The following is a 25,000-nucleotide window of genomic DNA, read 5'->3' as shown; positions in this document are numbered from 1 at the left end:
TCGGTTATGAAATTCCGTCCTCTGAGTTGGCGAGGAGCGCACAGTTACATCCTAGCAGATCGAATGGAAGACATAACCAATTCGGAACAGATTCGTTTGAATCCCAAATGCGATCGAGACGTTGTCCTTTATGGGTATGTTAGGGGAGTGCCTCTAAAAAGAGAAAACATGGTTCACATTGCCGGTCTCGGTGATATGAAAATAGAAGAACTGAATTCGCTACCGGATCCATGTCCGTTGCCTTCGACCGAGAAGAAAAGAAATTTGCTGGAAAAGGAACGACTGCTTTACGCTCCAATGTCCGGCGTTGGGGGGATCGTTTACGATAAAGATGCGGTTTACATCGAGCTGCAGGGTTCCCATAGTCACAAGCAACAGCAGAGCAGCGAACAGCAGGACCTGGTCAAGTCGGTCATCGAGAAAAAGGAAACGTTGGATGTGCAGATTGAGAACCAGGAATTTCGGCTGTTCAGCGATGGCGATGTCATCAAATCGGGAAATTTCCAAGAAGAAGTAGGTTGCTTGAATATTTTTAATTCTAAGGTTTTTCTTATTTTCCTGAACAAAATGAAAATTACTTGAAAATACTTCTAGACAACGGCTGCCAATAGCGAGGACGAAGATGACGAAGACGATAGTTCCGGAAGTGAACCAGATTCTGGTATGGAAGATTCCGAAGACGAAAGCAGTGCAGTGCGTACAATTCGATCCGGATGGAATCCGGACCAGGAAGATGAGGAGCAGCCTTCATCAGCGGACGAGGAAGACCCTGAGGAGGACGATGACGATATTAATGATTCGTTTGGTGGCACAAGGCCTTCCAGTGGATTTTTGTCCTCGGACGATGAAGCCAATGATGGTGTTGTGGGTTCTTCGTCGTCTTGGAAAAAAGGTTTAGCTTCCAAAGCTCGAATGGATTATCTAGAAAGACAGGCGACCACCAAAAATTTGATGAAAATTGTCTATGGGGTGTTCAGCAAGTTCCGCAAGAATAGAGAAGCGGACGAAGAGCAGGATGGTGAAGGACATGAGGAAGACGATCTGCTTGGAGGTCTGTTCAAAAGTATGACTCATAAACAGGCAGAAATTCAGAAGAAAAAAACCATACAGGATGCCGATGAAGGATGTTTCTTCGAGGAGTATGGAGATGGAGTGCGTGATTGGACAGCCGACGAAAACAAAAAGTTGATTGTTAATTGCTTCGTCACCGGGAAATGGAAAGCTTCTGAAGATGCTGAGGAGCTTCTTAAGCTGGATGATATGAGTGATGGAGATGACGAGGTGTATGGCGATTTTGAAGATTTGGAAACTGGCGAAAAACATACTGGTGGTGATGGCAAAAAGAAAGAAGACGATGAACCTGAGGATGAGATCGATTCACAAGGTGACGGGAAAACTTTAAAACGGAAAATGTCCCGTATTGAAGAGAAAAATATGTCTCGCACAGAGCTGATGGCCAAGAAAATGAAACTGAAAGCCAAATTCGATGCTGAATATGATAATCCTGAGAAGGACGATCAACACATTGAAGGAGATCACCAATATTACGAGAAACTGAAAGCTGAAGCCTTGCGCCAGACGGAATTAAACAAGAAAGAGTTCTCCAACCTAGACGAGGATATTCGACTGAACATTGAAGGGTATCGAGCAGGGCTGTACGTCAGGATGAATTTCAAAAATATTCCTTATGAGTTTGTAGAGCATTTTGAACCAGCTTTCCCAGTTCTGATTGGTGGACTCAACATGGCTGAAGAGAACGTTGGTTATGTGAGTTGTAAAGTGAAAAAACATCGATGGTATAAGAAAATTTTAAAGGCTGGCGATCCATTGATTGTATCCTTGGGATGGAGACGTTTCCAAACGATTCCCATGTTTGCAAAAGTTGAAGACGATCTCAAACATCGTTATTTGAAGTACACTCCCAATCACGTGACATGCAGCATGACGTTCTGGGGTCCCATCACACCTCAAAACACTGGATTGCTTGCCATCCAATCGATAGCCTACGATCAGCAGCAGACGAAACGGTTAGGCTTCCGTGTTGCGGCAACGGGAGCCGTGAGTGAAAGCGACAAATCTGCCCAGATTATGAAAAAGTTAAAATTGATCGGAACACCATATAAAATCTACCACAAAACTGCCTTCATAAAGGGTATGTTCAATTCAACTCTTGAAGTAGCGAAATTCGAAGGAGCTAAAATTAAAACGGTTTCTGGCATCAGAGGTCAGATCAAGAAGGCAGTTCCCCCGGAAGGAAATTATCGTGCCACCTTCGAGGATCGAATAGTTTTAAGTGATATCGTTTTCTGTAGAACTTGGTTCAAGGTTAATGTACCGAACTTTTATGCTCCGGTGACGAATCTTTTGCTACCACTGGAAAAGCGAGCCAAATGGGTCGGTATGAAAACTCTCGGGGAACTGAAGCGGGAAAAGAATATCCAATTTGAGGCTCAACAGGACAGCTCCTACAAGCCAATCACCCGGGAAGAACTTCAGTTCAAACCGTTGGTTATTCCCAAAAACTTGCAAAAAGCTCTGCCTTACAAAGACAAACCCAAATTGGGTCCTGTGAATCCGAAAAAATCTTTTGAAAGCGAGAGGATAGCCGTCGTTCATTCACCACACGAGCAAAAGGTTTGTGCTATACCTATTTCCACCTTTTTTTTTTAATCTTAATTGTAACAATCATTTCTCTAAAATTTTAGGTTGCTAAAATGATGCGGATGATTAAAACCAACTTCGAGGCGAAGGAAGAAAAGCGCAAACAACAGGCAAAGCAAAAATCCAAGCAATACAAGAAACAGAAAACGAATGAAGAATTCCGGAAGCTACAGCGACAGAAGGAGTTGAAGAAGAAAGTCTTTAAGGCTATTAGCAAGATCGAGGCGCGCAACCAGAGTAAGGTCGCTAAGGGCGAAAGCGTTAAGTGATGATACGTAGGTAGTTCATGGAAATATTGGAGATGTTTTTTTTTTAAGTAAAGTGCATTATTCCAAAACTGTTCACATTTTTCGAAAGAATGGAAAAGAAACTTTGAAACCAATAAGGTAAGTACACAAGTTTTTGACATTTCCTATCATTTTATTAAGCAAAGATTTAAAATTTTTCCAATTGACTGCTTAAAATTGCCAAAAAGCCAACTCAGAATAACAACATTAAAACCATTATCACATGAATATCCTTTAAATCTAAATCTAATAACCCTCTTTGTAACCCCAATAACTTATACTAACATATTTGTGATCATGACATTTTTTTCAAAAACAAAACACACTTATTTCTTAGCATAAATGATCGCTAACTTATAAGGGGTTATCACACTGTAGTTGTTGTCATCGCATTTGTTATCCGGACTCACGAGCATACGACGCACAACGTCGACATAATCGTTCATAAAATCTTCCTGTACATCCGGCAGCATCTGCTCCCGAAACGGGTTTACAGCTTTCACGGCATCTGCAATAGAATGTTAAAAAAAGTGTGATGATTTTGCATTTCAAATTTAGTTAGTCCATTCAATTACTTCTCATGCACTCTTCTCCTTCGTAGATGTAGATTTTATCTAGCACCTTTACGCTATGGAAACTGAAACCGACATGGGTCAATTGTTTGTTGATGTCTTCGGTCGGGTTCGAGCTGTATTGATATGGGGAGATGAACTTTTCCACATTTGTCATATACGGGGCCCATTTGGGATGTCGTGAAAGTTCATAGAAAATGTCGTAGATCGGATTGCAGGCTAAAAATACCAGCAAACATTCTCCGCCTTCCGCTAGTAGGTTTCTGATGTTCGATAGTGCCTTCCTGTAAAAAAAAAACATTTATAAAATGAAACCCGTGTCGTCCCTGTAAAATATTTATTAAGTATTCTTGTAGTTAATTAGAAATGTTTAAAAAAATGGAATACAATAAACAAACCCTGCATTAAAAAAAATCTGTCTCAAAACAAATGAGGCGCTTAGGATCAGAGAGGTGCAAGTGCCGAAATAATGATTTCGAGAAAACGGGCCTCAAAGTTTTTTTTTCTAAATCAAAATTATCGAATCAATTTTTCTACTAAATTTTCGATGGAGTGTGTCTCATGAGGTCTAAAATGAACGATTCTGAAAGAAAAACCAAAGTTTTTGCGATATTTATGTTAAAACGGCGAACTACTTTTATTGATATTTTTCACTTGCATCCTTCTGATCCCAAGAATGACACTTGCACCCCTCTGACTCCAAACAATATGATAGGTTCCTTTTGGAACCTGTATGTAACGAGTATGTTTTATTTGTTTTGTGTTTGTTCACACATTTAATTTTCTGCTTTTTCGGACTTGAAATTTCTATGCAACTCATAATGAACGAGGTTTGCAAGTTCCACTATCCTAATTCCCAGAATTTGTTGAAAACTTCCAATCTCTCTTTTTCCTTAATGGATAATTAATTTCCTTCCCTTGGTTTCGTAGCTTTTTTCGCAAGATGAGTTTCCAGACTGCCTGATTTCGTTGGCGTTTTTGTGGTCTTGATGAATGGCCAGTTGACTCTCTGCGGCAGCAGCAACTTCTGATTCTCCATAAGAACCGTGGATGTTTAATTTTTCTTTTTTTGGTCTAATTAAACCAGGCATCTTTCCTTAAAAGTTATGTAAATATTCCTTAAAAGACTTAATGTAATTTTTTATAAACTACCTGTCGCAACAACTCATCTGAACTTTTCGAAGTTTCATTTTGTTCCGTGGGATAGTATGTGACATCATGATCAGAGCCTGTCGAAAACTCTGAATCCTCTGAGCTTTCATCCGAGATATTTTTCTTAGATATATTTGCCAAAAAATTATTGTTAAATGCGTTTTGTATCTGCTTTTTATCCCTATTAGCATTAGCTAAATTTGCCATAAAAAAATTTTAAATTTTTTTTGTATACATAACAATGAGATTTTCATGCCGACGAAGTTACACCTGAATCTATTTTCATCACTTCTCTATCTGGGGACTTTGGATTATCCTGGTCAGAACCAGTAGAAAATCCTAGTCGGAGCTAGATGATGTTGTTTTCAACTGACAAAAATGTATACGTTCTAATGAAATCAGCCTAAAAGTATAATCCTTTGGTGTCAGAAGGGTGCAAGTGCATTTGCACCCTTCTGACACCAAACGAAACAGGATTTTCATTGACACGTTTTTTTATAAATAGCTTAAAAGTATCGAAATAATTTTCCTTTTGACCTGTGTCTTCTACAGAATGTTAATCTATACTTTAACTATCCAAAAAACCGTTTATCTCAGTTTTGATAAAAAAATCACTTGCACCCCTCTGATCCTAAGTGCCTCAAATAGTTTTTAATTTTTTTTAAGGAATTCAACAGCAAGCTGTCATTCTTCCCAAACTATAGTTTTCCGTGTAATATTGTTAATTACATATTTTAAACCTTTGGCATTGTCAAAGTTTTTAAATATGAAACTTTGCACATAATACCCGCATAAAGTCTGCTTCATTTAATATTGAAACAAATTCTTTTGCTCATTGTGGCGCTCCTAGTGGACGGATTTGGAAACTTTTTTCACCCACGTGTCGGGAAATTCATTACCTTTCACCATGTATTTATGTCATAACACCAAACGATAGCATTTTGTAAACAACCGCCATGGAAGTCGAACGGAGAGATCAAATTGTGCACAGTTTTCTTGAAAATCCATTGTTGTCGGCATCGAAGCTAGCTAAACAGCGTAAAATGCCCAGAAATACCGTATGGCGTGTTATCAAGCAGTACAATGAAAACATTGACGACGGCTCGGAAGCCGCATTCGAAGCGTCGGAGTGGAACTGTCGACCGGAAACTGCGTGGGAAAGTCATCAAGGCCGTCAACAGGAATCCCAATCTTTCAGACCGCGATTTGGCCAATAAGTTCCAGGCCGCTCACAGTACGGTGCGACGAATTCGTCTCCGGGAAGGAATAAGGTCATTCCGAGCCAGCAAACAGCCAAATCGGACGCTGAAGCAGAACAATGTGGCCAGAATCAGTGCTCGAAAGCTGTACGACCAAGTGCTGACCAAGTTCGACGGATGTATTCTGATGGACGATGAGACCTACGTGAAGGCGGACTTTGGGCAAATCCCAGGTCAAAAATTTTATTTGGCGACGGTTTGGGGGGATGTACCTGCAAAATTTAAGTTCGTGTTTGCGGATAAATTCGCCCGCAAGTACATGATTTGGCCGGACCTCGCAAGCTGCCATTACAGCAAAACGGTTATGGAATGGTACGCAACGAACGGGGTCAGCGTAATACCGAAGGACCTCAACCCCCCAAACTGCCCCCAGTTCCGGCCGATAGAGAAATACTGGGCAATCACGAAGCGGAGGCTTAAGGCAAAGGGAAAACTTGTTAGGAACATGACTCAAATGAACAACTGGTGGAATCAAATCGCCAAAACGGTGGACGAAAAGGGTGTGCGCCGCCTAATGTGCCGTATTACGGGAAAAGTACGAGAATTTCTTCGAAACAGCAATGAATATTTTTTTTTATGAAAGAGTAAAGAAAATGCTACATTTGTATGAAAAACAAATTATGAATTCGTTAATAAATGACTGAACTACACGCAATTGTTTGTGTTCCAATATTAAATGAAGCAGACTTTATTCTCTTATCAGAAAATGAGAAAGGCTGATTATACCTTGTTACAGAGCACGGGTTTTGATTTTTTCCCAAGTTCAAAAAACTATCTTCTTTTAAGCATATTCGGCTGGCCGAATCGGCTATTGGGAAGAATGACAGCTAGGCTTGGAAGTGGTCACCATCGTTTGAACTTTTTCGGAGACATCCACAACACCTCGTTCTTGACAACCATGGAGAGCGCAATCGTTTGATCGGAGAGCAAAAAAATGTCAAATGAAATTTTGATCTTTGTAGTGGTTAGTCGTTTGACTTTCATTCCTTATGCGTAAATAATCATTAAACTGTCGGGAATTTTGGTCGTTTGACCATCAACAGGGCTAGAAGCGCCCATGCGGTAAAAAAGTAGGGCAAAATAGTTACTTTGAAGTGAAATTAGGGTAAAATTAGTGACCAGATCAAGACGGAAACTAACTAAAAATGACATTAAAAACTAAAACAAAACATTTTAAAGACAATTCTGATAATTGAAAAAGGTTTTTTGGAAGGCTCTTGGCCTCACTTGTAGAAAAGCAATATGTTAATTTACAGAAACCAAAATTTTCAACAATATTGTTATATGTGAGAGATCTACAAATGCAAATAAAAAACCAGCACATGTTTTACAAAAAGTTTAAAGAATTTACTTGAAATTTAGTTAAGATTTACATTTAAAGAAATTTCATTTCATTAAAGAGTCATGAAATTAAAAATTTTGAGGTCCTCATGAAAAGTGCCAAAGCAATGATAGAGGTTTGAAAAAAGATAAAGGACAAAATGTTGACAGAAGATTGACAATGACTTAAAGAAGCTTAGCGAAAAAATTGACTTAAGATGATAGTAACTCAAAAAGGCTAAATAATTCTACGAGACTAATCTTCAAGGTAGAACATAATTTTTCAAATTTAAAACTAACTCAAAGAGAATTTACTTACAAAAATGGAACATTTCGTAAGAGATTCACTGCAGACTTTATTGCATGATTCATATATCAATCATTAGAAAGATTTACTAGAAAAAAATTGATGTTCAAAAAGGAAGAAATTTAAAAAAAAACATAAATGATTTTACACGACAATTTCTTTAAAAAATTACCAGATCAAAGAAACACCTCAAAAATATTGTATCCATCCAAGAAACACCTATTGGAATATTGTAGAAAATATATCAGTAAACCTCTAAAAAGGTACAAAAATTACTAATCTACCAATCTTTCAAATGATTCGAAAATGTCTAGAAATAAGGGAACTTAGGAATGAAACATCTGATATTTTCGTTTCAATTGAGTCACTTTTAAAAAGTTTACCTTCCATTTAATACAACCAAGAGCATTGAATGCATGGAAAGTTTTCTGCCATGTAATTTAGTTCACTATACAGATTTTGATTGATTTTTTTAAAATAAGGTTGAGAATTATTTTTAACAAATTCAAGCTTTAAATGTCAAAACACTTCAAATCTTGGTTAAACATGTTGTAATAGTGTCACTTTAGGAAATATTTTTTCCTGACACGAATGACAAAACTTTGGTAAAGTGTCACAAATTAACAAAAAACTAAATATTTTAAGGCGAAAAACTATTTTTGTTTAAATTTCAATTGTCACCCATTTAATGTTTAAGTGTAAGCGATATATCAAAGCAAAACAAAACAATAATCTTCCTTACTGAACCTGAGCCATTCTCTCAATTTAGGTCGTTTAAATTCCCACAGGACTCGAAAGGAAAGAAAAGGAACCCGCCAAACAAATAATAGGTAAACGAATAACCTAATAATAAACTAATGAATAGATACATCCCACCTGTCGTGAAACAATATAATGTTTTTAATAATGAGTAGAGAAAGTTTAAAAAATTAAGCTCAGTTGTAAGGAAATTATATACAAAATAGTGACTTTAGGGACCAAATTTCAAAAAAAGTAACTTCTGAGTGACCAGCCTGAAAAAAGTGACAAAGTTACTAAAAAGTGACCAACTTCTAGCCCTGCATCAAATTATAACTCTCGTGTACAAAGACACGAAATTTCGTTCGACTATCACACAAAGCATGTCATGTCGTTTTGTCTGATGGTAGTCGACTGTTCCGCAGGTGTTTGGTCGCATTCGTTTGATTCGAACAATGACACTGATAAGCAGGCTGTGCGACTGTCAGAGAAAATGTCGATGGTTTACAAGTCTGATGACAGCTTGCTGTTAAATTCCTTGAAAAAAAGGCTGGCCGAATATTTGGCTCACCGAATAGTTTAACAAAGTATTCGGCCGAATAGGCCGACAGAGTCAGAGAAATTCTATGGGCTTGCCCATAAAACGAGATAAATCAAATCGAACCAGGTTAAAATTCTGAGAGATATCTTCGACGAAATCATCGAGACCACAGCATATCCACAAGCTCTTAAGCTAGTACGGGTAACACCCATCTTCAAAACGTGTGATAGAAAGATCTTGTCCAACTATCGTACTATCTCAACACTGTCTACTATGAATATTGGAACAGCTGATTTCTAGTAGGTTCAGCAACTTCCTAGAGGCTCAAAGGCTCAAAACAAACGACAGACAATACGAATTTCAGAAGGGATGTGACACACTTACAGCTACCGGAAAACTGTTGGAGAAGATCTACAATGACCTCGACAATCGGCGCTACACTGGGGTATTATTTTTGGACCTTAAGAAAGCATTCGATACGATCAACCACGAGTCGCTGTTGAAGAAACTGGATGGTCACGGCATACATAGACTTGCCCTTAAGCTACTGAAGAACACCTCTCAAACCGGCTGCAATTTGTATCTTGGTGGGAACAGTGACAGGAAATCGCTCACCATAGGAGCTCCGCAAGGAAACAACCTCAGGCTTTTCATGTTTCTTATCTTTATTAATGCCCTATCAAATCTTGCAATCCCTTCCCGTTAATTATAACTTAACCCAATAAAGGATGATTGCAGTCGTGTTCTAGTTTGTGATGACATACATTGGAAATCTAGTTCGGAGCCACTCGTGGAAACTGTGCGATCTAACCTTTTAAAGTTGAATCCCTCAGATACCGGCGTATCCTTGTCGTCTTCCACAACAATTCTTACGAATGTGACCGAAAAGACCACAAAAGCTACACTTTGAGCCTTTGTTGAAGCTTCTCCGATTCGATCTAGACCTCGATCGACTACGACCCCTGCAGTTCTGGTAGTCATAATCTCGACCGGCAGGATGCATTTATCTTCTTCTACCGCGGAATCCAAAAACACGATCATTAGACTGCATATTTCTCCGTTCTCGTTTGAGAGCTGAATTTTTGCTTCGGACCAATCTTTCAATAGCACTAACACGCTCAAAGCTTTCACGGGATGGTACTGATACTGATTGACGAATAACCTGATCACGAGCCAAGAGAATCAGCTCAACCTCTTCGAGACTAGGATCTTCCAATTCCATGATTCTTTCACGCATTTTTGCATCGTGTGCACCAAAAACTAACCGATCACGAATTAGTCTTGTTTTATCTTCAGTAAATCCACAATTTTCAACCAAGAATTTAACATCTACACAGTAAACGAAAATTACCGAGTTCGGTAATTTTTTTACCGAAATCCTAACATGTGTAAATCGTTAAACTGTTCGGTAATTTTTTCGGTAAAAAATAAACGAACATCGGTAAATCGACTCTTCATTTACCGATGTTCGTTTATTTTTTACCGAAAAAATTATCGAACAGTTTAACGATTTACACATGTTAGGATTTCGGTAAAAAAATTACCGAACTCGGTAATTTTCGTTTATTGTGTAGGATGAAATCTTCAGCTAATTCGTTCGGTGCTTGGGATCCTTCATAAAACTCACCAATTTGAGCCATTTTGGTATTCTTCTTGTCGAATCTGCTTTTCAAACGTGAAATAATGTCGTCGACACATTTTTTCCAACTCAAAAAACACTGCAGCTCTACTTACTGTTATGAATAGAGATTTACGAGAAGGTGTTGATACATTGTTGTAATTGAACACATACTTTAAACGCTCGGTAAAATCCATTAAAAACGTGCCTGGAATGTATGGTTCCTATGGATCCTATGAAGGTAGCCATCTCTCTAACACCAGAACCGGCCTTCTGCAGTCTTCTTAAACACTAATCGTACCTCAAACTTCTCTCCGAGAACAATTTCGTAAGATCTATTAGCGGCAGTGGTGGTATCCAACTTCGTCTCTAACACTCAATGCACACGATCAACAACGTGATAGATTAACAGCAGAGGCAATCAACCAACATCACTGATCACTCACCCTGATACCTGATACTGTTAAGTGCGTTAAGTGTTCTCTCGATGGTACAACAGTGATCCAACAATCACAACTCGCTATGTACGATCTTTTCTCACTCAACTCCCAACTCACCAAAATTTGTAGTAGCTAACAAAATGGCGGCGTGATCCAACGTTATGCGAAACAAAGCAATAATTGCCTTTGTATTCTTTGTCGACAGTCAGTATGACCCGACAATAGCAATTAAACTCCTTTTGTTCGTACTTCACACATACACTGCGGTCTTCTTACTACAAATTTTGCACAATCCGAAATCCTTGCACAGATTTCTTATTTTTTGAAAAACCACCTTTCTCCAGAATTATAAAAAAAACGATGTTCATTTCTAACAAGCAATTTTTTAGCTCTACAGCACGCACTTAAGTTCAACCTCGTTGCCACTGTTGTGTCAGGGAGTTTCGGAACTGGGCAAAAGAAACACGTTTGGATGGATCTACGATCAGAACTTAACTGACTCTCTATTCTCAGTCCATTATTCGATAGCCATGTGATACATGGAAGGTTCAAAGTTTTCGAACACTACATCAAAGAGAAAAGGTGAAAAAAATTATTTGATCTAGGCAAATTAGCCGATTTGTGAATTTTACAATTCACAAACAAACAGCTTCTTAAAAGGTAATGCCAAAAAAGTGATATAGCTAGCGTTTTTGCCACTCTTTTCTTCGATAAAATACATTTTCCTCAATCCATTACTATTTTCTCCCACGGTAGATTTTCTTGACCCCATAGTAACTTATCTTGTCTCTTCCAAGATCTTACGAACCGTATAAAGAGTGATACAGTCAAAATTTGGTCAAGGGAAAACTCGTGTAAATCGGTGAAATCGTTCATTTAAAAAATCAAATTAAATTTCTTTTTCAAGTTTAATTAGTATAAAATTCAGGAAAAATATTCAGTTATGCTTTGGCTTTTCCAAATCCGAATTGCCAGGCCTTACGCTTAACCCCTGCCATCAGATTTTGTTCAGCCACCTTGTCCACCTCTTTCGCCGCAGAAAGCCAGTTTGCCTTGAACTGCTGCTCGTCCTTAGCAGTTTTTTTTTATCTTCTTTAGGTTCCGCTTCACAATAGCCCAGTATTTCTCAATTGGGCGGAGCTCTGGCGTGTTGGGAGGGTTCTTGTCCTTAGGAACCACCTGTGGTTAAAGTAATTGTGATTCACATTGTGATTCACAAGACTTTTTGGCTTTTTAATAACATTCTCTAAAGTTATTTTGCTTTTTGTCTGTGTCTATACAATGAAACACATCTTACCTGTCGGCAACTTATGGGATTTAAATCCAAAAGTTTTTCTTGCCGATACCGGGAATCGAACCCAGTACGCCTGGGTTACAAGACTCGCGCCAGCCATCCACTTGACCACATCAGCGCTGCGTTTTGAAGTTTGCCAGTATTGTGGATAAATCCGGGCTTTTTTCTCGATATCTGGGCCGGGTCTCATCCTAATAGATGAAAATCCTGAAAAAAATTAATATCCGGTTCCGGGCAACAGGGCCAGATCGGGCTTTTCCTAATTTGTTCTTAAAAAATTTGGGCAAACCTGGGTAATCGGGAATGCTTAACTTATACGTTATTTAGTCTCGAAGCAAACTACAATGCACGTTGCAAAAAAAAAGTTCTTCCGCTATTTATGAGGATTAAATTAAGTAACGAAAACTTAAATCATAACATACTCAGAGACACTAAGGAAAGTTCACATTTGGTTGAGTATTATGTACTTAAAATGGAAATATAGCAAACCGTCCTTAAAACTTAATTCAAATAAAAACAAAGAGTACAGTACCATCAAGACGCCATTCACCGCCCAGTTAAGCGGTTTTTCAACTTCAAACATGTTTAATAAAAAAACGACGGCAGATTTTTATTCGCTTTTTTTCCAATACATCCCAAAACTGCTCTACTTTAAATAAAAAATTTAGTGGAATGCGAAAAATGTACGCTTTTCAAAATAATTAACTAAACTTTGGGGTGTTCAACTGGCCCTATTACCGCCCACTCGACTTTTCCGGGTATCGATAATGTTTTCTCAAGGAAAAACTATCATAACAACACGGAAACTGTTCTTTTTAGTATTTTTCATACAACGAGCTGTCAAAACCATATTTTGGCTCTTTAGAGAATACATTTTGTGATTTTTTTTCCCGCAAATTTAGTACAAATTTTAACAAAGTGCGTTGACTGACAAAATGATGATTCCCGGCAAACAACCTCAAGTAATCGGTTACTTTCAGCGATAAAACATCATTTTCTTACATAATCACCACTAAATGCGTCTTACAATTTACACATTTAACACAATACATGCGTTAAAAACAAAGAAACTGTGCGGACCGGTCATTAGTAACCCACACTTTTTTTTATACACCAATTACCGCCCATCACTAAACGCTTCAAAAAAACAACAACTATTGAAAAAATCGAAAATTTTTTGATGCAAATCTATGCTACGAAAATAAAACTATCGTTTCAAGTCGATTTTAGGTCCAATAGGTACTATCTAGTAAACAAAAACCCTTTTTGCCCTGGGAGTACAGTAATGCCTAGTTCGCTAACAGGCGTCGAATTCAATAATTTGACCGGAAACGAAAAACCAAATATTTTATTTCTGGCTATAGTTAGCATAATTAAGTGATGTTTTTTCAGTGAAATGGTCGAACAATGATGCCGACACAGAACACAGGTCTTATATTTGGAGAAAACATCCCAGTTTTTTTCAAAATACACACAAAAGGGTGATTTTGGGCGGTAAATGGTGTCTGGGCGGTGAATGGCGTCTTGATGGTATATATGTCCTCATTTCTTAAAAAGGTGATGCAGGCTAACATATCGTTTCACAGTAAAGCCCGGTTTACAGTTCAAAATCTTATTTTGTTAATAACCTTCTATAAGGTTTTAAGTAGAGATGTACCGAATATTCGGTCGGCTAATATTCGGCGCCGAATACCGCCCAAAAACCGTTAAGCCGGATATTCGGTTCACCGAATAGTTGAGCTGAGTAACAGGCCGAATATTTATTTTTCAAATTTATACAATATCAGACTTGTCAAATTTCTTTAAATGATTTTGGATAATTTAGAAAATATCAAAAAGTAATATTGATGAAGCTACACAATCAATAAAAACTTTTGGTTTCAGTAAAAAATCTTAGTTGTATCCGAGTATCATTCACTGTAGGTTGAAGAGGAGAAGTATCGCTTCATAGTATGATTTTCATTATTCCAGATTTTCTTGACAGATTTAGGCTTGCTCATTGATTATTTGATTAATAAAGAATTCGAGATAAGCTAATCCTGACCGGGATGTCCAGATATTGTTTAAAACTTCCCGGATTTTGCCCAGGTTTTATTCATATTATTTGCAAAATCAAATGAGTTTTTTTTTTAGATTTTGTGTTAAAGGACTCTTGGCATAAGCCAAACGAAGTGATACATGAGACATTTCACATGAAAAGGAAGACATGAGACCGTTCAAACGGCTCACTTCTCATCTCTCACATGTTCCAACACTCACGTCCAAGGAATATTTAAAGAAGGTAGTGCCAAGGCAGCCCTGCTCTAGTATTGGTACAGGCTGACCCGTCACAATCACGAAAAATCTGTTAATTTAATTGGAAATTTATCTTTTTCGTTGTTAATGTAAAGAATCTGCTGGAAATTTTCCACTTTGAAAACATGTTATTGTAGAAGGATTCTTGCTCTTCAAGATCGGTATAAAAAAAGTTGCATTTTCGAATAAGTTTTCTATAAAATAGACCATCGAAGTTTGAAAAAATGGTGGAATTTCCCCACTTAAATTAGCAAAAATTTAAAATTATTTCAAAGTTTTCCATGAAAATGTTAAAGTTAGTGCAGTTTAAGCTCCTCATTACAGTAAAGCGATCAAAACACAAATTTTTATACAAAACAACAATCTTTGGCATTTTAGTAAACTGATTGACCAATCATTTATTGATGTTAATTGTTCTACACAAGAAATGTATTTGTAAACCGGTTGAATTAAATTCATGACAATCAGTTAAACACTCAATATCTACCAGCTAGACCTTTTAAAAGCTGAGTTTTTGCTTCATTTTTGCACGTTTAAGCTTCAAGGCGACATTGCATTCATAATTAAAATAAGAAAAAAAAACGTAATGCAATCTTCAAAGGACCAAAAACTACATAACATAGTGAAATAGAGGCCCTACAACAGAATCAAAATGAAATTGAAATTCATTTTTGTTCTAAAACGTGTTTTTCTTTGAAATTCCTACCATTTTCATATAAATTTTCGATACAATCGTTTTTGTGACGTCACAAAAAAATCCAATATGGCTCTCGGCACTACCTATTTAAATATTCCTTGACTCATGTCCCAACTCTTCTCGTTTATCACTCTTCACATCACACGTGGCGCGTCTCATGTCTCCTGTTTCACTTCTCATGTCGCACCTCCACGTCTCACCTTTGAAGTGTAACATCTCAAGTCTCACGACTTATTTCTCACGTTTTACTTCTTAACACGTTCGTCGCCACGCTCATTTTGGTAGTTTTGCTAGCCGGGCCCAAAAAATTTTTCAGAGAGAGAAAGCGAAGAGGGAAACCTCCCATATTTTAAACTTGTGGCGAAGCTGAGCGGTAAACTCAAGTAAGAGAGCGTCACCTGCTTTTTGATGTGACGGGGCCCCCCAGGAAATACACCCCTACTGCCGAATATGGGTGACGTGGCGACGAACGTGTTAAGTCTCTGGTCTCGCTCGGGTCTCAAGTGTCAGGGCTCAAGTCTATGTCGCAGGTCTCGTATTGCACGTCTAAGCTGTCATGTTCTACTTACAGGTCCAGGACCTTAGATCTCAGGTATACGGTCACAGGACTTAAGTGCGAGATCTAAAGTGTAAGGTCTCAAGTTGTAGGTTTTATGTCTCAGGTGTTTAATTGTCTAAAGTTTCATTCAAAGCTCCAGGATAAGCGCGTTTTGTTACACGGTTTTTTTTTGCAATTGGCACGGTGTTCGGATTTAGCTTAATTTTATTGCACAGTTTTCGGAATTGAGCTGCAAAAATTTCGAAACCTCGACTCTGGTTCGTAAGATGTCAAGCCCAACTGCGTTGTTATAAACGGTTTTTTTATCAAATAAAATCATCTTTTGCATTTTGTCACGCTTGCTTTTTCTTTCATCCTAAAATGCATCATGGTGAAGAAAATATCGGGGATTTACTTTAATACGTAAACTTTTGAGAGAAATTTAAGTTGTAAATCTATATTGATAAGATTACCAGCACTTTCTTCAAGTTTATCTAGGAACCAGTCCATCGACAGTAACATATTCGTCAGAAAGGACATATTTTTGGTTTGGCGTGGTCGACGCTTCGAAAATTTTACCAGTAGTCCAACATTCATGCCTAATTTCTCCCCATTTTCATAAAATACGTTTTTTGGTAATGAATCTTAATTAAAATCTTGTTATCAGAAGCCCCAAAAATTTTGTTCCGAAAAACGCATTTGATTTTCATTCAGTTGAATTTTGCATGCCTAGAAACCACTGTTTGGCGAAATAAATACATGAATAAATTTACAAACTCTGTTAATAATATTTGCCACCTAAACAAATTTTTTGACGACCGTAAATTTATGCCCCTTGAAACTAACAAATTAAATATGTACTGTACTGTGACTGTCAAATGGAGGCATGTCCATTATTTTTGAAGAAATTATATTACAAAATACAAGCTGACAGAAAACAAAAATTCTTATTTACTTTTGAATTTAAAGATCATTTTGTTATGATTATAATTTAATGTATTTTTCTTTCAGCCTAGTAAGTAAGTAAGTATTTGCACATGGATGAAAAAATGCGCTTTTGGATTTCAAATAATCTGACACTTGCTCTCACCAGCTCTCATCCGTAAAGCATATTTTTTCCATTCTAAAGTCCACAATGACAGTAATATATATGTGTGATGTGTGATATAAAAACTTCTTTTTCTTACAAAAAATTGTCAAAAGAAAGAGATTTTTTCTGTAAATATCGGTTTATGTTATGCCAGGATTAAAAATTTATACTTAAGCGTTAAGAAACATATACCGTCAACTGGGGCAACATGCAACACTTTTCAACTTCAATTGCTTATAAAATCTTAATGGCTACAGATTATCATACTTCTTGTACATAAAAAGTTTTAAGGTTGATGGGACACCAAATTGACGAGTTAGAAAAATTATTGGTTTTACCAGTTATTTTTTAATTTTCAAAAACATGCGATTTTCACCCTACTAAGGAAAAGGGGTAAGTTGCAACGAATTCTGTTATTAATAAAAAATCAAATGAAAACGTCTGAAAATTTATAGTTTTTGATACATTTGTGATGTCGTAACGCATAAAGCACCAATTACAGTTATTTTTGTTTTTTTTTGGTTTGGTTTTTCTATCAAAAATGTTTTTAAGGAAAAAGTGTAAATTTGCTGCATAAATTTAGGGGAAAAAAATAATACAAATATTCTATTAGCTTAAATCATGCAAATAAATTTTAATATGGATGAAATTTGAATTTTAACAAACGCATAATGCAAAACAATCATATCCCAGCATCTGGAAACGAGATTTATGATGTTAAGTTCTGATTTTCAAGTTGTTGCCTTTTGCCACAGACAGGTAAGTGAATTATTAAAATATTTATTTAAAAAAATTGGTGATTGTCCGAAAAATATTTGTACACCAACAGTGTTGGTATAGAATAGGCATATGGTATAGGAATGCAATATAAAATTTGTAGGTAATATCAAGCCAATCCGCCATAAGGTGCATTTACAGTTCTTTCGAACGTGAAAATGAAAAAACTTATATTCTTCAAAAACTCGACTATGCTGCATTTCATGGCTGCGAAACTAGGTGGAATAGATGCGGAATGGTTGAACTATTATTTTTGAACTGATTTCTTTGTTCAAAGCCCTTTAATATTAATTTTATTCCAATTCCCCCGATTTTCACTGCGGAATATTTTTTCCGCGTTCACTGACATTCCGCTCGAAGTGTAAACGCACTGAGCGAACGTGAAAACGGAAAACGAACAAGAGTGGTGAATATAAATTCCGCGTTCATTTTCACGTCCGAATGGCAATGTGCATTCTGAAAAAAATTTCACCGATGACGGAAAAATTTTTGCTTCATAAAAAAATAGTTCTTTAATTTGTAAGCACATTTCAAGGCAATTAAAGGCTTAAAATACTACGAGTTTGAAATGAAACGCGTACGATATTTTTGTTTAACTTTAAAACCCGCTTGGGCATCATTTAATTGCACCTGTTGGAAGAGTTTCTCGACGAATAAATGTACCTGTTGGAAGAGCTTCTCAACGAATAAATGTAAATGAAGATCATCGAATGGCCAGATTCCATTGAAATTAAAAAAAAATAGGTTCCGCTTTGTTCAAATGTGTGTTTAATTATAAAAATTAATGAAATCATTCAAAAATAATGTGTTTTAAGGAGAACTGAAAAGCAGAAAAATTAACAAACAAAAGAGTACTGATGCATTCTAATTAAATGAAAACCTTTTCAATTGTTTCACTAATTGAAAGTAATTCTGAAATTTTTGTTTGTCAATTTTTAATCAAGACCAAAAAATGGCTATCTTGTAGAAGTTATATTCATAACGTCCTTTCAATAAGTTTTTCAAAAGAAACGAATCGCTAAAGCTCGTTACTCCTTGATCGATAAATACGTTTTGGGAGTACTTTAAATTCATAGAATTTAATTTAAATTCATTGTATTCAAAGATAAGAACTTTGGGATTATTTGATTAAATCAATCGTTTTCAAAGCTGAATATGTTTTGAAGAAGAACAATGTGTTTTTTTGAGAAATTTGAATTTAAATTTGAGCATTGGTTCGACAAGTATCGATCAAAACATTGGTTGAATGATCTGTCATTTTACGATCGAAACCAATTTCTACCCGCAGTTGAACAAACCTCTTACTAATTTTGAAGATTTGACCGATTTGACATTTCACTGCGGAATATTTTTTCACTGTGGTGAGTTCACGTTCACGTTCGAGTTCGAGTTCACAAGAACTGTAAACCGGGCTATATCGGGTAAAGTTTTTTTCGGCATCGAAAAATATAAATATTTGTAGATCTATTGCTCAATTTTTTAATTTTTTTATGAGAATCAAAAACTTTTGAAAACACTTTCACGATGTTAAAAACTATGTCATCAATTTGTTATCATTCAATGATAACTTCATTACAGTATATAGAAATAAAAATTGAATGAGTGTTGTGGTATACAAATGTTGCATCTAACCCTGCTTTTGCATGATGCCCCGTTTGACGGTAGCGATTTTTATCACGTGATTACTTCATGAGCTATTATAACTTTTAGTTAATGGAAATCGTTAATAAAAAGGAGATTTATCATTATAAAATTCAAAGCACATTATGGCATGAACATCTTGAAGATTTGGTATACTTATTTAAGGATTATGCCTGCAAATCTCAACAACTTTGGAATTCAATCCCTTTGTTAGGGATATGAAATTCAAACCGAGCACAGACCCCGTTCGATTTTGGCAACAAGCCCGAACATTTTGTGTTGCCAAAATCGAAAGTTTTTTTCTTAACTATTTTTCTACTTATTACTTCAAAAAGAAAAACTATTTTTATCATAATTAACATAATTTTTAGTCAATCTACTTATAATCATTTTCTTATTTTTGATACATTTCGCACTTTTTTTGTTTTGTTTTTTTTTTTATATTTGTATAATATTTGCTATTTTTATTATCTTTAATAATTTTTTAAGTTTTTTTGTTGTCATTTTAAGTGTTTTGTTTGTATTTGTTTTTGATTCTACGAAATTTTCATCATTTTTGTTATTTTTGAAAGCTGGATTTTTTTTTTAATTTTGTTTTGGTTGTTGTATTTTATCACCATTTAAGAACGTTAAAACGTATTTATGGTGTTTGTCTAAGTTATATTGGTCCTGTTATAACGTATACTATAAGGAAATGTCGTTCTAAAAAACCGTTAGATTTTGGCACATGTGTCAAAATCGGATGTTTCCAAAAATCGAATATTGCTAAAACCGATCCCAATTTTGAACCAATAAAACACTCGTTCGACTTACCTTTGATCTTTAATCCAATGCAAGCAATAGAACGATATAACGTAATTGAAATGACCCCACTTGGAAACGATTGTATCGACATCTTTTTCAATATCTCCGCAATCGAAATGTAGATTTGGAATATCTGAATGAACTTTGGCGGCATATTGAACCATCTTCTCTGATACATCGATACCAAGAACACGTGAAAAGTCGGAAGGTAACAACGGCAGTACAAAATCAATCAAAACATCACCACTGCCACTTCCTATGTCCAACAGCGATCCATCGTTGGTCGTTGATCTACACTTAAAAATGTGTCGATACTCATTAAGAACTTCTTGGGCATCTCGCTGCTGCACTCCATTTGATTTCTGGTAAAGATTCGGTTCGTTCATTTCACTATCACTGGCCTTTCTCTGTTGTAAGCTAGATATGTGATTAAACTAAAGCGCGCGAAGTGTCGAATGGGAAAGTTCTTGGATTTCTGACCTCAGATACTGAATAAGTGCCTTCCTTTTATACCTAACGCCGAGATAGATGTTCTTTTTACTCCAAACAATGACGACTTTTTTGAAATGCTAATGCCAATGAACGTCGAAGCTTGACAAATCATAATTTCTTGAGAACAAACTACTAACTGCGCATCCATTGACGAGGAAGTGTTTACTTTTTCTCAATATATGAGGTCTAAGATAGGGAATTTAATAAAACAATATACATATCTGACAATTAACCGCCGTATTTCGTAAAATTACAGTGTGTGTTTAGTTCTTTTATCTTCTTTTTTTAAGACAGAATAAAGCTTTGATAGAGGCCGTCATGTCGTTTTCCGTCAGCGACAAAATCGTTAAGAATTTTAAAAGTCCTAAAATTTAAATTTAATGAAAATTTTTCTTCTTTACGACTTGAGTTATAGTATTTAATAGCCAAGCAGTCTTTATAATCCGAACTTAAAAATTTATTATTTGTCCAATGCAATGTTTCGTTTGGACAACGTTTCAGGATTATAAAGACTGCTTGGCTGTTACTATAACTACCCAAGCAACCAAAAGCCCCATAAATCAGATTCAAAAAAGCATACTCAGCCCATCATTGATGTGAAGTACGTATTTAAGTACGTATTGATACTTTAAAGTTCCAAAACCAGGCTTAATGATCTTCAATTCGGCTTCCAGCGGCCTTTCAATTCAGCTTCCAAATAATCGTTAAATTGACAAAAAATTCTCTCTATCTCAATTGCATCCTTCGCATCGATTCATATCACCTTCTCTTGATAATTTACTATGTTCAGTACATGGTGCCACCATGATGCCACGCGCCGGTTCTAAACTCGAAAAATTGTTCAATTACTTCCCAAGCAACCAAAAGTCCCATAAGACAGGTACAAAAACGCTTACTCAGCCCCATCATTGATATGAAGTATGCAGCTCATGCAGTTCTATGCAGCTCAAAATTTAAGTTCTTATTGATACATTCAAGTTCCAAAACAAGTCTTAATGATCTTCTATTCAGCTTCTATCGGCCTCTTAATTCAGCTTCCAAAAAATTGCAAAATGAACAAAAAAATCTCTCTTTATCTCAACTGAACCCTTGGCTTCGGTTCATATCACTTTCTCTTGATTTTTTGTTCTGTACCGGTGCCGCCATGATGCCACGCGCTGGATTCCGAACTCGACAAATTGCTCAATTGCTTCTTTCCTACATTTCCTACATATATCAGAATAGTCACTCAATTGTTACGGAACTTTGGCGACGACTTTGAGCAGGCATGCCGGGTCAGCCAAAGCAGCCGCCCGCTTACGATATGCGGAGCTGGAAAAGGCACTTAAACGAGCTTGTAGACGAGAGCCTGGAAAAACTTCCTAGCCTAAGAGGGAGAAAGAGCCGCCGCCAATGGAGATATCCGATTACTTTATGACATTTCTCGCCGCCTCAGTGGTGCAAGGACTAATGCAAGAATGCCGCTGAAAGACCGAGCAGGTCAGGTGCTGACAGATCGAACAGATCAGCTCAACGATGGACTGAGCACTTCGAACAACTCTTCCGAGTCACGAATAGCGATGGCCAACAGAACCCGCAGCTCGAAGCGCCAACAGTAAGTCGCATAAATGGCGTCAACTCGGAAGCGCCCTTGCTGGCTGAAATATAAGCGGCAATCAAAAACATGAAATCCAACAAAGCACCTGGGATCGATTGCATCCCTGCTGAAATGCTGAAAGCTTACCCTGCCCTGTCAGCACAAATGTTGCACCGTCTTTTCGCTGACATCTGGGATACTGCAACATTCCCGGCCGACTCGATGCAGGGTATCCTCGTAAAAGTCCCGAAGAAAGGAGACCTGACAGAGTGCGGTAACTGGCGAGGCATAACGTTGATCTGTACAACCCTCAAAGTACTCAGCAAAGTAATCCTGAACAGGATCCAGGAGAAAGTCGACGCTACACTCCGACGGCAACAAGCTGGATTCCGATCCGGACGATCGTGTGTGGACCACATCACAACGCTACGAATCATACTGGAACAAATCAACGAATTCCAGGACTCTCTTCTGCTGGTTTTCGTTGATTTCGAAAAAGCATTCGACCGACTTAACCATGAAAACATCTGGGCGGCTCCAAGGCGACGAGAGGTCCCAGAGAAACTAGTCCATCTCATCGAAGCACAATACGAGGCATTTCGTTTCTTGCACGATGGTGTCTTGTTCGAACCAATCCCGGTAACTGCTGGAGTGAGACAAGGATGTATCTTATCACTGCTACTCCTACTCATCGTAATGGATGAGATTCTGACTGGACCGATCGACTGAGCACCGAACCGAAGATTGCCATGGAGTCCTTCAACAATGGAGCAACTGAACGACCTTGACCTGGCAGACGATATTGTTTTGCTCGCCCAAACACAACCGGATATGCAGAGCAAACTCGACGACCTCACCGAAAGTTTCAAGGCAGCAGGTCCCGTAGTTAATGTCGGAAAGACCAAGTCGATGGAGATCCCTCCAGCAAATCCCTCCAGTTTCATGGTAGCTGGGCAACAAGTTGAGAAAGTGGAGTGCTTCCAGTATCTTGGTAGCCAGATAACGCCTGATGGTGGTACCAGGAAAGACATCGAAACCCGGATCAGAAAGGCCCGATTTTCATTTGTGAGTCTCCGAAACATCTGGCGGTCACGCCAGATCTCTCTACGAACAAAAATCCGAATCTTCAACTCAAATGTCAAATCCGTATTGCTGTACGGGTGCGAAACTTGGTGCACATATGCGGTAACGACGCGAAAACTGCAAGTATTTGTAAACCGCTGCCTGCGGAATATCGTCCGTGCTTGGTGGCCTGGCAACTGGATCTCAAATGAGGAACTACATCGCCGGTGTCATCAAAGGCCGCTAGAAATCGAGATTAGGGAACGTAAGTGTAGATGAATTGGGCACACGCTGCGGAAAGATGAAAAGGAGATTTGCAGAGAGGCGCTAGATTGGAATCCAGAAGGACATCGAAGAAGAGGTAGACCCACAAACTCGTGGCGGCGAAGTCTAGCCGCTGAAATCCGAACTGTCGACGAGAATCTTGACTTGACCAGGTGAAGACGCTGGCTCCGGATCGTCAACAGTGGAATTCACCACGGCCCTATGCACCGGAGGATCGGCGCGGGATCATTAAGTAAGTTAAGTTACTCAATTACTAAATTACTTATTAAAAAAAACTTGCCCGGCTTGGGAATCGAACCCCGACCTTCGTGGTGAGAATCGAAGACGCTACCACAAGACCACACCTAGATGTTGTTCTAACTGAAACTAAAACTCGAAGTGGTGATTTGATTTTGAAAGCACATCAATGCACTTTTTGCGACTTACCAAATCCCGTTTTGAGCACTTTTGTGCCATTTATGTGACTTAAGTCCCGTATAACGTACGTATAGATAACTTTTGCAACTTTCAACTTCGTTAATGAGTACATATGGGTTACTCATGGGAATTGGGCAAAACAAGTCACATAAAACGTACATATTAATCGCTTTTGAAACTTTCAAGTTTATTAATGAGTACATAGAGTTCACAAAAGGGAATTGGGCAGTTGATTCTCTTTGTCAGCCAATATTTTTTTTTTACATAGTATTCCGTCTCACGACATAACTTGACGAACATAATTCCTAAAATTCACTCGGTTCATAGCAACCGTTCTCCAAATTCTTGGGCACCCCACGTTCGCCAGATCACGCTCCACTTGGTCTAACCACCTCGCTCGTTGCGCCCCCGCTCGTCTTGTTCCTACCGGATTCGTAGCGAACACCTGTTTTGCAGGACAGTCGTCCGGCATTCTCGCAACATGTCCCGCCCAGCGTATCCGGCCAGCCTTAACCACCTTCTGGATACTGGGTTCGCCGTAGAGTCGCGCGAGCTCGTGGTTCATCCTTCGCCTCCACATTCCGTTCTCCTGTACGCCGCCAAAGATGGTTCTTAACACTCGTCGCTCGAATACTCCGAGTGTACGCAGGTCCTCCTCGAGCAATATCCATGTCTCGTGCTCGTAGAGAACAACCGGTCTAATGAGCGTCATATACAGGTGCGAGGGTTAAGTCTTCTCGACCGCAGTTGCTTGTGGAGTCCATAGTAGGCACGACTTCCGCTGATAATTCGCCTCCGGATCTCACGGCTGGTGTCATTGTCTGCGGTCACCAGTGAGCCGAGATAGACAAAGTCTTCGACTATCTCCAGCTCGTCGCCGTCGATCGTGACCTTCAGGTATCAGGTATCAGAATAGGGGTAGGCTTAATAGCGGCACGTTATCCAAACATACGGGAAAATTGTGCCTAGCCTTTTTTTATCCAAGATTTCATCATTTACCTGAGAAACCTGAAAAACCTATAAAAGGAAGAAATAAATTCAATCTATTTAAGATGGCATAAAGCCTTTCCACTAGGGATTATTAGCATTAAAGCTCTTTTCTACATTCGGTAAGGAATGATAGAATGTTTTTTAAGT

General features: G+C 37.9%; 2 protein-coding genes across 3 annotated transcripts; one reads left to right on the top strand and one right to left on the bottom strand.

The window, feature by feature from the left end:
* Nucleotides 1–6: 6 nt before the first annotated feature.
* On the top strand, nucleotides 7–2,999 carry LOC129760302 (ribosome biogenesis protein BMS1 homolog). The gene is made up of 3 exons (XM_055757942.1): nucleotides 7–513; nucleotides 595–2,634; nucleotides 2,706–2,999. The coding sequence occupies exons 1-3, from the start codon at nucleotides 7–9 to the stop codon at nucleotides 2,928–2,930; spliced, it is 2,772 nt and encodes a 923-aa protein (XP_055613917.1). The 3' UTR covers nucleotides 2,931–2,999.
* A 51-nt stretch (nucleotides 3,000–3,050) lies between these two features.
* LOC129760303 (juvenile hormone acid O-methyltransferase) lies at nucleotides 3,051–20,500 on the bottom strand. Of its 2 annotated transcripts, none has more exons than XM_055757944.1 (3): nucleotides 9,649–10,037; nucleotides 3,524–3,804; nucleotides 3,051–3,456 (listed from the first exon to the last, which is right to left on the bottom strand). In XM_055757944.1, exons 1-3 carry the CDS (start codon nucleotides 9,876–9,878, stop codon nucleotides 3,275–3,277), a joined length of 693 nt encoding a protein of 230 aa, XP_055613919.1. In that variant the 5' UTR covers nucleotides 9,879–10,037; the 3' UTR covers nucleotides 3,051–3,274. The 2 variants fall into 2 exon arrangements, with proteins under 2 accessions (XP_055613919.1, XP_055613918.1); XM_055757943.1 differs by lacking the exon at nucleotides 9,649–10,037 and adding an exon at nucleotides 20,041–20,500 and having other exon boundaries at nucleotides 3,052–3,456.
* Nucleotides 20,501–25,000: the final 4,500 nt, after the last annotated feature.

The sequence above is a fragment of the Uranotaenia lowii genome, unplaced genomic scaffold, assembly GCF_029784155.1.
Source record: "Uranotaenia lowii strain MFRU-FL unplaced genomic scaffold, ASM2978415v1 HiC_scaffold_562, whole genome shotgun sequence".
Taxonomy (NCBI): domain Eukaryota; kingdom Metazoa; phylum Arthropoda; class Insecta; order Diptera; family Culicidae; genus Uranotaenia; species Uranotaenia lowii.
The sequence above is the reverse complement of the archived record's forward strand: the minus strand, read 5'-3'. Positions and strand labels throughout refer to the sequence as shown.